General features: G+C 36.1%; 1 protein-coding gene across 1 annotated transcript; it reads left to right on the top strand.

The window, feature by feature from the left end:
- The first annotated feature begins 1,370 nt into the window (after positions 1–1,370).
- On the top strand, positions 1,371–13,415 carry LOC142554847 (FCS-Like Zinc finger 1-like). The gene is made up of 2 exons (XM_075665513.1): positions 1,371–1,650; positions 13,002–13,415. Exons 1-2 carry the CDS (start codon positions 1,403–1,405, stop codon positions 13,144–13,146), a joined length of 393 nt encoding a protein of 130 aa, XP_075521628.1. The 5' UTR covers positions 1,371–1,402; the 3' UTR covers positions 13,147–13,415.
- Positions 13,416–15,331: the final 1,916 nt, after the last annotated feature.

Genomic DNA, 15,331 nt, shown 5'->3' with positions numbered 1-15,331 from the left:
ATAATTTGTTCACATATTTGAACTGAATGATAAATTTTTTTTAAACTATATTTTTTAGTAATTATGTTATTCAATTTACTCAGCATGTGTTTAATAAATACTAGTGGTTTTTGTATACGTCTTATGCACTGTGTGATCGCGTAGCCTTTCATTTGTTACTGTCTTTAATATATTATTTTATTATTTTTGAAGTCAAATCAATTAATATTTATACTATATTATTAAGTTCGATTCATTTAAATTAACCAACCTTCGTTGTCATGGTCTATTTTAATAATTATATATATAAATAAAGTGTTAAAATTTTAATTCAAGCCATATATAGTTCAGTGGATAAAGTCTTTGTTTATTATGCTTAATAATGTTGTAGTTTCAATTCGTCATTAAGTTTTTTTTATTTCTTTCTTTTTCTCTTTATTTTTTTAATTCATATATCAAAATTGCAGTAGTCTTTAACTATTTTTTATAATTATATTTTGATAATCATTTAAATATAAACCAAAATGAATTATAAAAAATATTGTACAATATCACAATACTTGCGTCGATCCACTAGTATAAATTGTTTGAGAACATGTATCTATAATATTTATCTATAATATATAAATGTTGAAGTTTTTAGTAGCTCAATTTTTTGATATTGATTAGTTTTGACGAAAATATTTGACTCATTTAGATAAATAATATTTTTATATAATTTAATCATAACTACAATATCTAATATACTTTAAATATTCAAAAATTCACATATTATCTCACAAATCACATATTCAAAATTTTGTGAATCAATTCCATCTATTAATGATCATGATGATGATGATTCATATATATTATTTTACACATTAATCATGGCATGTGAGTTGTTCGCTAGTTAATATTAATAATTTGTATTGATGATTTCTTCTAGAATAATTTATAATTAGTTGTAATAATAATTTGTATGATGGTTTTTTGGGCTATTTTAGTGAGTAATAATGTTATAAATTATCATTATTTCGAATAATTGTTTCAGTAGAGTATGTTTGGCATTTTAAAACTTGTTTATTAATTTTAGTATCTAATATTTTTGAATAAAAATAATTTTTTTGGTGATATTTTTGATGTATAAGTAAATATAATTGACGAACTATGAACCTTAATAAAATAAAATTTAGAATAGCATAGATGATTTACCTTAAAACAATAATTTAAATAATATTTATGATTAATTCGCAACTTATGTTTTATTTACAAAATGAATTACTGATGACTCGTGGTATGGAAGGGCCCACTGTACAGTATGTATGTTAGACACGTAGCTACTTCCTCCCTCGCTTTGCATAAGAACTGGTATCATTTCAAACTCTCTCCACACTCCAACTTCAACTTGTACGAGCCCTAGCTTTCATCGAAATCACACAAAATGTCTGCGAAGCACAGCAGAATCGGAAGTGTTTCGAGTCCAGTTTCCACGGCGAGCGTCTCCTACGACGGAAAGGCCAAGGTTATTGAGGCTGATGACACCAGCGAGGCGTCACGCCGGAATATCTGGACCGTTCCTTCTCCGGCGAGCGTCGTCGAACCTGATCAGGTAACAGTTGGTGGATTCCTTGAGCGGTGTCATTATTGTAAGAAGCGGATGGCTCAGGACTCCGAGGTCTTCATGTATGGGTAAGGGATTGGCCTTTTCTGGCTTTTGTTTCTGTACCTTTTGTGATTGTGACATGTGTTTCGATGTTCGATTCTTTGGAGTGATTTCTGGTGCATTGTTCTTTCTTGTTAAAATCGAACGCTTTTCCAAGGTTCATCATAGATATTTTTAGAAAAAAATCAAAGTTGTACCTCTAGAATGCATGATGCATCAAATCTCAAAGTTTTGTAAGTAATCATGACTTATTTTTTCATGTCTTCTATTTTAATTGGCTATTGTGCTGTTAGTCTAAAAATGTTTGTCTTTCATCATATACGGGATGAGTTAGCCTCTCAAAAATTTTATTCATAATTTTACTACGGTTGGTGGAACTGATGTGATCGAAACCTTTCCCATCTGGTGAAGTTAATGTTGGATCTCGGTTTTCTACGTGCCCAAAAACGCAGCGGAAGTTTAAATTTTTTTATTTTATTTTGAAATTCAAAATAATTTTGGACACTCGTATGGTTTTAACAAATACATAAACATTCATAGGGCGTTAGAAATTCTTATACCTTTGGTGAATAAATCACTGGGCTCCAACTATTCCGGGGTTAGCGGAGATAGCTCTTCGTGAATCCCCTACGAACGGTCTTCGATCTACTAATCAGGTCCACGACCGGAATAATGTTCCTCTTCTAACTCGCACTAGGAAGTGTAGAAGATTTTGTATTTGAGATAGAACACAATTTTTGAGAGCACAAAGAAGAATTATGGAGGAGCCGAAAGTTATTGTCCAAAAAGCAAGGAAAAATTATCGGATGCCTTATTTCTCAAATCTTCAAAAGAAAAGAATCCACCGAATACATGCAATCAATTTTAAGAATTAATCAATCCTTTTCCATAATAATCATTCCTTTACTTAATTAATTGGATTAATTAAGTTAATGAAAGATTCTTATTGCATTTCCAAAATTGGTGATTCTCGAAATTGGCACAACTCAATTTTGTGGAGGCTATGATTTTAGGTCAAGAATTTTTATTTATTTAAAATTCCATGACCTAATAATCATAATTAACATTAATGGGCTTGATTAATTAATTGGACTAGTCCAACTGGTTTAATTAATTAATCAAAGTCCATTAAGAACTTTAATTATTTAGTATGTTGGACTTGTACTCCTACAAGCCTATTAAACATACTTCCCACTATATTTAATTTAATATTTAATAAACTCAACTTTTGAGTTTAATAAATTAAATTCTTAAACTTTACAAATTCAACTCCTTGAATTATTTTCTCCAAATTTCAAAAATTCAACTTCTTGAATTTACTATCTCATAAAATTCAATTCCTTGAATTTATTTTCTCAAAATTTAATTATCATAAATTCAACTATTTGAATTTACTATATCATAATTTAAATTCAACTTCTTGAATTTATTATCTCAACGGGAACAAATAATCCAGTTCTTGTGTGACCCTCAATGGTTCAGGGATACAGCTAGCCGTGGGTTCACAACTCTTTGTGATTTAGAACATAATCCTTTATTCGGGCTTACCCCAGTTAGCCCCATTCTTTTCATCAACACCTTGATCAAGAATGTCAGAACTCATTTCTGATTGCACTTATCAGATCATGGTAAGAGCGTCTAGTAGCATCGCCCCATGATCCCCTAGGTATCACTGATAGTGCCTGCAAGAACCAGTCGATTATGATTAACGTACAGTACGGTCCCTTCATCTCATATATCCCGATCGAATAAGCAACCATTGGTTCATCGAGGGTTGCATATTAATTCGATAACTATGTGATAACTATAATAGTGGCATCGCGTGTACTATTTGAGAACTCCTTCTCCAACGTACATCTTATACTCTGGCCAGAGATTCCATGCACTATTATTACATTAGGTCACATATGATATCCACACCCGTAGGTGAGCGGTGAATTCCCGACTACAATGCACTGGCTCCTATATGTGTCGTAACTGTACCCAACCTCGCCACCTGATGACTCTCCTGGAGCCGGTAAACGAGTCAAAGCACAACCCTCGCATATAGAGCCTCAGTGTTGTCCCGGGTCGTAAGGACTAATTGTGTACAATCATAACCACAGACTTATCCTCTCGATGAATGATAACCACTTGGAAAGTCCGAGGGAGGGTTGTTCGGTATAATCATCATATGACTACCCATCTGCATGTTTGGACATCTCTATGCCCTTACCAAGAAACGCAGTACACAACATCACAGATGCTAGTCTCAAGCTCAAGCGACCTTTATCCATGTTTTAGGCGGCTGAATCGACTAGGAACGAATTTAGATTATACAGTGTTTACAAACGAGTTTCAACATCGAATTACGATTCATTTGTATTAAAGTATAATCAAGGTCTTTATCTATGTTTGATAACATGGGTATACAAATAAATAGATAACAAACCATAAAATAATGAATTATATTAAAATAAAGATTATTCTTTACAACTGAGTAAATAAAATCCCTAACCAACAGTTGGCTTGCAGGGCATCTACTCTAACAATCTCCCACTTGCCCTAGAGCCAACTACCCATAAACTTTAATCCCATTGCTTCGCGATGCTTTTCAAACAATGGTCCTGGCAAGGGCTTCGTAAGTGGATCAGCAACATTATCTGCAAAGGCGACTCTTTCAACTGATATATCTCCTCTTCCCACAATCTCCCGGATGATGTGGAACTTCCTCAGTATATGTTTGGATCTTTGATGAGACCTTGGTTCCTTTGCTTGCGCAACGGCACCAGTGTTGTCGCAGTACACCGGGACTGGATCAACTCCATTAGGAATGACGCCCAACTCTTGGACAAAATTCCTCATCCAAACTGCCTCTTTGGCTGCAGCTGATGCAGCAACGTATTCAGCTTCAGTGGTGGAATCCGCAACGGTGTCTTGCTTGGAACTCTTACAAGAGACAGCCGCACCATTAAGCATGAATACAAAACCAGAGGTCGATTTCGAATCATCTACGTCACATTGGAAGCTAGAATCAGTGTAGCCTTCCAATTTCAATTCTCCACCCCCGTAGACCATGAACAAGTTCTTAGTCCTTCTCAAGTACTTAAGAATATCTTTCACGGCCTTCCAATGCATTGGACCAGGGTTCGCCTGATATCTGTTTGTAACACTCAAAGCGTAAGCAACATCAGGACGTGTCGATATCATACCATACATGATACTACCAATGACTGACGCATATGGAATTCGTGTCATCATCTCTATCTCTTCATCAGTTTTGGGACACATTGCCTTAGATAGAGTAACACCATGACACATTGGTAAGTATCCTCTCTTGGACTCTTCCATAGAGAATCGTTTTATAATGGTATCGATATATGTGGCTTGGGTGAGCCCCAACATCCTTTTTGATCTATCTCTATAGATTTGTATTTCTAATACATAGGATGCTTCACCCATGTCCTTCATGGAGAATTTACTGGCCAACCATACTTTAGTTGATTGCAATAATCCTACATCATTCCCAATGAGCAGGATATCATCAACATAAAGCACTAGGAATGTCACTGCACTCCCACTAACTTTCTTGTACACACATGGTTCTTCAGGATTCTTTGCAAAACCAAACTCTTTGATAGTGCTATCAAATCTGAGGTTCCAACTCCTTGATGCCTGCTTGAGACCATATATTGATCTCTGAAGTTTGCATACCTTACGCTCACTTCCTACTGTTGTGTATCCCTCGGGTTGAGACATATAAATTTCTTCTTTGATATCTCCATTGAGGAATGCAGTCTTTACATCCATTTGCCATATCTCATAGTCATACCATGCTGCTATGGCTAGTAGTATTCTAATGGATTTAAACATAGCAACTGGTGAAAAGGTTTCCTCATAGTCAACTCCTTGTCTTTGAGTATATCCTTTTGCAACCAGTCTTGCTTTGAAGGTCACTACCTTCCCATCCGCGCCAAGCTTTCTTTTGTAGATCCATTTGCATCCTATGGGAACGATTCCCTCAGGTGGATCTACTAATGTCCAGACTTGGTTTGAATACATAGAGTCCATTTCTGACTGCATGGCTTCAAGCCATTTGGTCGAATCAGTATCAGATAATGCTTTTTTGAAATTCATTGGATCACATCCAACACAAGACTCATCATGGCCTTGTTCTTGAAGAAGCGTATATCTTGCAGGTGGTCTGATAACCCTATCAGACCTTCTAGAAGTTTGTACTTCAACTACTGATTCTTAGGGATTAGGTTCAACTTCCAAATTTGAGGGAGTATCTTGAATTTCTTCAAGTTCTATCATCTTGCCTTTTCTATCTAATAGAAATTCCCTTTCCAACAAGGTGGCATTTATTGAAACAAACACTTTTGTTTCATTGGGATGATAGAAATAATATCCAACAGAATTCTTTGGATATCCTACAAAGTAGTACAAAGTGGATCTACTATCCAATTTGTCTCCCATTGTCTGCTTCACATAAGCAGGACATCCCCATATTCTCAAGTAAGAATACTTGGGAGGTTTCCCCATCCATATCTCATATGGCGTTTTATCCACTGCTTTGGTATGGACATTATTCAACAACATTGCCGCAGTTTCAAGCGCAGATCCCCAAAACGATATAGGCAATTCAGTGAATCCCATCATAGATCGAACCATGTCCATCAACGTTCGATTACGACGTTCTGAAACACCATTCAATTGTGGTGTTGCTGGTGGAGTCCACTGTGAGAGAATCTCATTCTCTTTTAGATAATCCAAAAATTCAGCACTTAAGTATTCTCCACCTCGATCAGGATCGAAGTGCCTTAATACTTCTTTCTAGCTGATTTTCTACTTCAGATCTGAATTCTTTGAACTTTTCAAATGCTTCAGATTTGTTTTTCATCAAATAAACGTACTCATACCTCGAATGGTCATCAGTAAAGGTAATGAAGTAGGATTGCCCATATTTTGTGCTAACGCTTAGCGGGCCACAAACGTCTGTGTGGATCAAATCCAGTAGACCATGTGCACGTTCCACGTTTCCCTTAAAGGGAGCCTTGGTCATTTTTCCTTTTAGACATGACTCACAAGTAGGTAGAGAATTTATGTCTGACAAGTCAAACATGCCTTCTCCCACTAGTTTGTGCATCCTTCTTTGGGAAATGTGACCTAGTCTAGCGTGCCATATCTGTGCGGGGTTTGGATCATCTAACTTTCTTTTGTTTGTTGTTGTTTTCTTTTGTGCTTGGATATTGTTCAACGGAAAAACTTTCAATTTTAAGTTATAGAGATCGTTCATTAATTCGCCGGTTCCTATCAAACATTCATTCTTGTAAATATTGCAAACACCTTTAGCAAAAACACAAGAATAATCATCTCTATCAAGCATAGAAATAGAAATAATGTTTTTAACCAATTCAGGAACATATAAAACGTCTCTCAAAAGTAACTTCAAATTATTGTTCAAAATCAAAGTAATATCTCCAATAGCAGTTGCAGCAACCCTTGCTCCATTCCCCAATCTTAGAAATGTCTCGCCATCTCTAAGTCTCATGCTTCTTGCCATCACCTGCAAATCATTGCATAGATGAGAATCACATCCGGTATCCAATACCCAAGAAGAGGAATTAATTGAGACATTTACTTCTATGTAAAACATACCATGGCCAGAACGCTTCTGGGCAAGATACTCCGTGCAGTTACGCCTCCAATGTCCAAGCTTGTTGCAGTGGAAACAGACATGCTCTGACTTGTCGGGCTTTGAGGGCCTCGAAGTGGGTTTCTTGTATGGCTTTTTGTTGGGCTTATTCTTCTTTGGTGGGGCAGAACGTTTCTTGCCTTTATTTTGGGCTCCCTTTTTCATACCGGACGATGAGCCCACTAGAAGAACATGCTTTTCTTTCTTGATTGTGGCCTCATAAGTGGTAAGCATATTGACCAACTCTTCAAGGGTGGCCTCAAGCTTGTTCATGTTAAAATTAACCACAAATCCATCGAACGAGGGGGGAAGTGACAGCAAGATAATATCAGTCGAGAGCTCAGCAGGAATAACCACGTCGAGTCCTACCAATTTCTCAATGAGCCCAATCATCCTAACACCATGCTCATGGACAGAAGTCCCATCTCGCAGACGTGTAGTCATAAGTTCTTTCACAGTAGCGTGTCTCTCTGAGCGAGTCTGTACTCCATACAACTCTTTCAGATGAAAGTGAATGTCAGCAGCATTCACAGCCTCCTCAAACCGCCTCTGCAGTTCATTCGACATAGAAGCCAACATATAGCTTTTAGCTTGGAGATCATGGTCCCACCATTTCTCAAGCTTAGCTAGTTCAGTCTCACTGATGTCCGAAGCTGCCTCCTTCGGTGGCTTCTTATCAAGCACATACAAAATCTTTCCGAGCTCAGAACAATTTTTAAATTTCGAAACTAGTCATTATAGTTAGGGCCAGTCAACTTGTTTTGATCGAGAATGATTGAAAGTGGATTGCGTGACGTCATTGCAAATATACTGAAAAGGAAAACAGATAATTGTTACTGATTATTTTAAAATAATTTTAAGATATAAAATATGGATTTTTATTTTATAAATTCCCTCCCACTATTTTGACATTTTCACCACCCTCTGATGAAAACGGGAAATCGTATTTCCTTAGTAGGCACGTAGAGTCCAATTAGCCAATTATAATCCCGAATAATATCAGCCAATTATAATTTCTAAAAGGTAGAATCCAATTGCATCCCTATGCAACCTCCGCGTGTTTTGCCTCACGTTTAATAAGGACCCAATAATGTGACGCCGTTTATTTTCGCGTTTCAAACCAACCCATCAATATTGAATTGTAGTAGACGGTCGTCATGAGTTCCCCCAATAATATGAGCCGAAGTCATGGGAGTTCCACTCAATTCACATCATATGTCCAGTGGAAGTCACAGCTTTCCGGCGTTCAGGCCTCCCCAATAATATGAGTCAGACACTGTCCGCGGGTAGCGATCAACATGCAACCACGGTTGATGGAAGGCAAGGAAAAATTAAACTCTTTTAATTTTTACTTTTATGGTTTGATATAAATTTTGAATCATATTCAAAATGAGGGATTTTAATTTTAAAATTGTCTCATCATTTTAATTTAAAAATCGCGTGCCATGTTTGTATGTTTGCCGGATTCATGCAACTATATTATATAATAATATACATACTTTCATACTACTATATATCGCATATATCATAATATGACATTCAACAATAAATAAGGATGATCGATCGCCAACACTATTAGATCCATGTGAGCCAAACATGGATCCAGGTCCAAAACCTAGGTGAATGCAGGGATGCAAATGCAACTTATTACAAAAGCTTCCAATATTTTACATGTCTTCATCTTGATCATCGGGCCCACCATCTTCCAGTCTTGATCTCCCACTATTTCTAATTATTACATTTGAATAGCCATGGCACATAAGGGATACATCTCATGGGGGTGGGAACGGGCCATAAACCAGGCCCACTTTAATAATATCAAATATTATAAAATTGAATAAAAACAGTAAAATATCCTAACATACACCTAACACATTGGTCAAGGCTCTCGATCATCCTTCATGCATTTAATATCAAATATTAACATCAATTAATTAAACAAATTTAATTAACTGAAAAAACATATATCTAATAATTTTTCACTAACCACCACAATCATTAAAGAATTTAATAAATTAAATAAACTCCTTTATTTAATTTCCAATTAATTCAATAATAATTGATTTCTTGTAAAAACTCATTTTTACCCTAAATAATTAAAATCATATTCCAATTATTTATTTCACAAGAAAATTATTAATTTTCCAAAAATTAATTTTCCAAAGTAAATATTGAACTAATTTTTCAAAATTTCAATTTTACCCAAAAATTTGAAAATTCAGAAAATCACACCATAGGCCCAAACGATTCAAGCCCATTATTCAGCGCGCTTCCCGAGACGCTCCCGGACAGCCGCCCGCGCTGTCCGCCCGCTGCCCGAACGTTTCGGGCAGTGGCAGCATCCCTGTGCGCGCAAGGCGCGCACAGGTGCGCTCGGCGCCGCGCGCGAGCGGACGCTCCGCGCACGCTGACGCTCCGCGCTGCGCGGACGCCGCGCGGACGTTCCACGCGGCGCGCGCGCAGCCGCTGCGCGTTCGCTCCGCGCCGCGCGTGCGCTGCGCAGCCCTGTTCCGGGCAGATCCGAAAAATAATTTTTTTTTTTTTTTTTTGTTTTCTGAAGAAAAGTATTTTTGATGGTGCAACTATTTTCTGAAAATTTTCTTGTGTGGTTAGAAACAAATTATTCAATATTAAACCATACGTTTTAGAAAAAACCTTGGCTCTGATACCACTGTTGGATCTCGGTTTTCTACGTGCCCAAAAACGCAGCGGAAGTTTAAATTTTTTTATTTTATTCTGAAATTCAAAATAATTTTGGACACTCGTATGGTTTTAACAAATACATAAACATTCATAGGGCGTTAGAAATTCTTATACCTTTGGTGAATAAATCACTGGGCTCCAACTATTCCGGGGTTAGCGGAGATAGCTCTTCGTGAATCCCCTACGAACGGTCTTCGATCTACTAATCAGGTCCACGACCGGAATATATGTTCCTCTTCTAACTCGCACTAGGAAGTGTAGAAGATTTTGTATTTGAGATAGAACACAATTTTTGAGAGCACAAAGAAGAATTATGGAGGAGCCGAAAGTTATTGTCCAAAAAGCAAGGAAAAATTATCGGATGCCTTATTTCTCAAATCTTCAAAAGAAAAGAATCCACCGAATACATGCAATCAATTTTAAGAATTAATCAATCCTTTTCCATAATAATCATTCCTTTACTTAATTAATTGGATTAATTAAGTTAATGAAAGATTCTTATTGCATTTCCAAAATTGGTGATTCTCGAAATTGGCACAACTCAATTTTGTGGAGGCTATGATTTTAGGTCAAGAATTTTTATTTATTTAAAATTCCATGACCTAATAATCATAATTAACATTAATGGGCTTGATTAATTAATTGGACTAGTCCAACTGGTTTAATTAATTAATCAAAGTCCATTAAGAACTTTAATTATTTAGTATGTTGGACTTGTACTCCTACAAGCCTATTAAACATACTTCCCACTATATTTAATTTAATATTTAATAAACTCAACTTTTGAGTTTAATAAATTAAATTCTTAAACTTTACAAATTCAACTCCTTGAATTATTTTCTCCAAATTTCATAAATTCATCTTCTTGAATTTACTATCTCATAAAATTCAATTCCTTGAATTTATTTTCTCAAAATTTAATTACCATAAATTCAACTCTTTGAATTTACTATATCATAATTTAAATTCAACTTCTTGAATTTATTATCTCAACGGGAACAAATAATCCAGTTCTTGTGTGACCCTCAATGGTTCAGGGATACAGCTAGCCGTGGGTTCACAACTCTTTGTGATTCAGGACATAATCCTTTATTCGGGCTTACCCCAGTTAGCCCCATTCTTTTCATCAACACTTTGATCAAGAATGTCAGAACTCATTTCTGATTGCACCCATCGGATCATGGTGAGAGTGTCTAGTAGCATCGCCCCATGATCCCCTAGGTATCACTGATAGTGTCTGCAAGAACCAGTTGATTATGATTAACGTACAGTACGGTCCCTTCATCTCATATATCCCGATCGAATAAGCAACCATTGGTTCATCGAGGGTTGCATATTAATTCGATAACTATGTGATAACTATAATAGTGGCATCGCGTGTACTATTTGAGAACTCCTTCTCCAACGTACATCTTATACTCTGGCCAGAGATTCCATGCACTATTATTACATTAGGTCACATAGGATATCCACACCCGTAGGTGAGCGGTGAATTCCCGACTACAATGCACTGGCTCCTATATGTGTCGTAACTGTACCCAACCTCGCCACCTGATGACTCTCCTGGAGGCGGTAAACGAGTCAAAGCACAACCCTCGCATATAGAGCCTCAGTGTTGTCCTGGGTCGTAAGGACTAATGGTGTACAATCATAACCACAGACTTATCCTCTCTATGAATGATAACCACTTGGAAAGTCCGAGGGAGGGTTGTTCGGTATAATCATCATATGATTACCCATCTGCATGTTTGGACATCTCTATGCCCTTACCAAGAAACGAAGTACACAACATCACAGATGCTAGTCTCAAGCTCAAGCGACCTTTATCCATGTTTTAGGCGGCTGAATCGACTATGAACGAATTTAGATTATACAGTGTTTACAAACGAGTTTCAACATCGAATTACGATTCATTTGTATTAAAGTATAATCAAAGGTCTTTATCTATGTTTGATAACATGGGTATACAGATAGAGAGATAACAAACCATAAAATAATGAATTATATTAAAATAAAGATTATTCTTTACAACTGAGTCAGTTGGCTTGCAGGGCATCTACTCTAACAGTTAATACCCAATAGTGTGGATACTTAACCAATACTTCTTCTTTTCCATGTCTCCAATCCACTTCGTTACCCGGTCAAAATGGAAAATGGTACATAGTGTGGATAAGGCTTTAAGAGTGTGATGGGATCTTCTTACTCCATCCAATGCGTCTGATAGTTCCTAAGCAGGAGAGAATCGACGCAGATAAGGTTTCGAATTTTAAAAACCAATATATTATATATTATGTGTAAAAGCCTCCCAATCATAAAATTTTCCATATCTGATCATAAAAGTATATATTTGTACCAACGTATCTTTCACTTGTTACTTTTATTTGTTATGATTGAACTAAATGGTTGAGCATCTGTTTTCTCTAATCTAATTCTTGATTCCAATTCAACCAGTTATAACGGTGTCTGTGGCTCACCTAGTTTCATTCTCAAGTTCATTTTTATATTATTAGTTGTCCATAATCTGCTTTCTACCATGTTTTTGCCTTATATTTTCTTCAGTTCATCCTTTTGATTAGTTTTATTTTTCTCTCTGTTGACTGTAATTAAGTTATGACTAGGATTTTTTCTGTAATTGCTTGTAGTTTTTGTTGACTAAGTACCTCCGATTTTGTTGTTTATGATATTTTTGTGGCCTACAATTTCCTAGACATTGTCTTCAAATTTAATTATATCTGTTATCCTTAAACACTCCATTGATTTTTTTGGTTTGATCATAAAAAATGATTTGAAACATGCCTAATTAAACTTTTTCTTTATTCATCATCATGCTGATATTCTCTACTTCGTGTTTCACTGACGGTTCAAGATCAGATCAAGATTTGGAATAAAAATATATCACATGTATTTCTTGTAATAATTAGTAATGACACTGATAATAATTTATATACCAATTATGTTTTAAGTAGTGACTACATTTGAATGTACCATTGGTTGCAGTGATCTCTGCGCATTCTGCTCTTCTGAATGCCGTGGGTTTCAGATTGGATACGACCGATTGGCGGAGAAACAGGCAGCAATAGCGAAACAAAGGGCAGTTCAGGGCCAAAAGATTCACAGTTTGAAGGGTTGGCTTGGTTCTTAATTCGGGTGTGGAGACCGTGGAGTGCAGCGTTCTGTTAGCAACTGTTGTTGTCGTCTACACCTCTCAATTTTTGGTGAGCTTGCCCAAGAAAAACATGTGATTATGGAATTGTATGGCTCATTAGCAAGATAGGGAATACTTAAAATGGGTCCATTTACTCCTCTTCCACTTATATTTAGTTTGATATGTTGTCTTCCAATACAAATTAATACTCGAACTCTTCTCATTGTTTGGTGATAACTAGTCCTACGGAAAACCTTGTTTCTTTACACGAGGCTGAAGCATGTTATAGAAATTCTGCATATGTGTTTACTGACTGAAGTTGGAGTAACATTTAGTGTCCAGATTTTCTTACCAAGTTAAGAAGAAACACCCCCAAATCTTGACCTTAAAAAAGGAAACGTATCGTGCATGTCAATATATGGAGAACTAATAAAATATAATTAAGGACTTATGGCACCAAGCCCACAAAAACAAGAGCAAAGGTGACACAAGCTTGATCAACAATTTGTTTACAACCTAAGCTGCTTTAGTTAACAACTTATGCGACCTACAATGTATTAGAAGGAAAACCAATTTACACCACAGTTTTTCTGATCATAAATAAAATATTAGTAATGAAACACATTATTGAAAGTCGCTAAAATATTACCAACAGTTTTGGTAGTATTGTCGCTGCCAGCTTGAATGTTTCAACTTGAGGTAAATGTAGAAGGGAACCCGTTATTTCATAAGGTTTGGCGTGGATTCATTATTCATTCGTGTTTAAGAGAGTGCCACCATGGAGACTCACGTGCAGCACATGTAGGATCCTGGCCAAGTTTCAGCTGAGTTTGAGCGTGTTAGGTTCATGTTCTTTAGGCTGGGCTTGGTCAGGAGGGTGCCTAGGTGGGTTGGCTAGAGTTTGGCTCAAGGTGGCTCGGGTGTGGCTCGAGTAAATTGGGAAATGGCTCGGGTGGTTCGATAAGATGTCAATTTCGAAAATTAAAGAAAAAAAATTGAATCCATGGGTCCACGGGTGTGGCTCATGACTTGGAAGGATAGAATAAATCTTAAAAATGTTATTTTTAAAATTTGTGATCAAAAGATGGAGTTTTGGAATTATCCGGGATTTTATCGCCTCACGAAACGTTAATTAAAGAATTAATTGAAAATTCTAGTTTAAGCTTCATGAAATTGTGGAAAATTATATTTAAGCTTCTTATAATTATTTAGAATAATCACATGTTATTAAAAGTGAGAAAAAGATAAATTCGAGAATTTTTACGTCCAAGGGCAAAACGGTGTTTTTACACTTAGAAAAATACGTAAACTCTTGGCAGCGTCCCGAAGGATCATAATGCTTGTAAAATGATATTATATGATTTAAAATGATGATCTGGATGATAATATGTATTTTTATGATTTATGGTAAAACTGTGCAATTTTTACTGTTTAAAATGTTATTTTGGGAAAGTTATGCTATTTTATGATTTTTATAGAAAAGGAAAAATATTTTGAAGGATGTAAATTGACTGTGACAAAAGATATGATTTATGATATATTATTTTGTGGGGATAACGTGAGGGGAAAAGGCCATAGACGGAACCCATTTACAGGAAAAGACCCCAGAGGGAACCCATGTTTGGGAAAAGACTCCCGAGAGAACCCGTCTATGGGAAAAGGCCCCTGAGGGAACCCCAACGATCGTATTTCCACGGTGGAGTCTAGTGCACACTCCCATGGACCATGTGGAGCTAAGACTGCAGTTGACCAAAGGATAAAAGCTAATCACTTTCAAGGATCAAACTTCACCCAAAATGATATGATTGAAAGTTTTATGATTTTAATGATTTTATGATATATGATTCATGATGATGATTAAAGCTATTTTTAAATGATTTTTTAAAGGATTTATTTATGCTTAAATTTATTTTTAAAATGATTTTACTATTTATGATTTAATTATACTTAGATGATTTTTAATGGTTTATTTATGTTCAAAAGATTATTTTAAATAAAAATATGATTTTTAAATGCATGTGGATGTATATATATTACTTGTTATCAATGTTTAGAACGTGTTGAGTCTTTAGACTCACTAGGTTTGTGTGATGCAGGATTTGATGATTTATGGAGGCGGTGACGATTGATTCGATCGAGTGCAGCAGTACACACCCGAGGGCCTTTATGTTTCCGCACTAGT

The sequence above is a fragment of the Primulina tabacum genome, chromosome 8 (genome assembly GCF_025594145.1).
Source record: "Primulina tabacum isolate GXHZ01 chromosome 8, ASM2559414v2, whole genome shotgun sequence".
Classification (NCBI taxonomy): Eukaryota; Viridiplantae; Streptophyta; class Magnoliopsida; order Lamiales; family Gesneriaceae; genus Primulina; species Primulina tabacum.
This window is presented reverse-complemented; position numbering and strand designations above follow the sequence as displayed.

Bases quoted from the DNA above. Each gene is read 5' to 3' on its own strand.
- LOC142554847 (XM_075665513.1), top strand. From the start codon at position 1,403: ATGTCTGCGAAGCACAGCAGAATCGGAAGTGTTTCGAGTCCAGTTTCC. The intron at 1,651-13,001 runs GTAAGGGATTGG...CATTGGTTGCAG, and splicing joins TCCGAGGTCTTCATGTATGG to TGATCTCTGCGCATTCTGCT.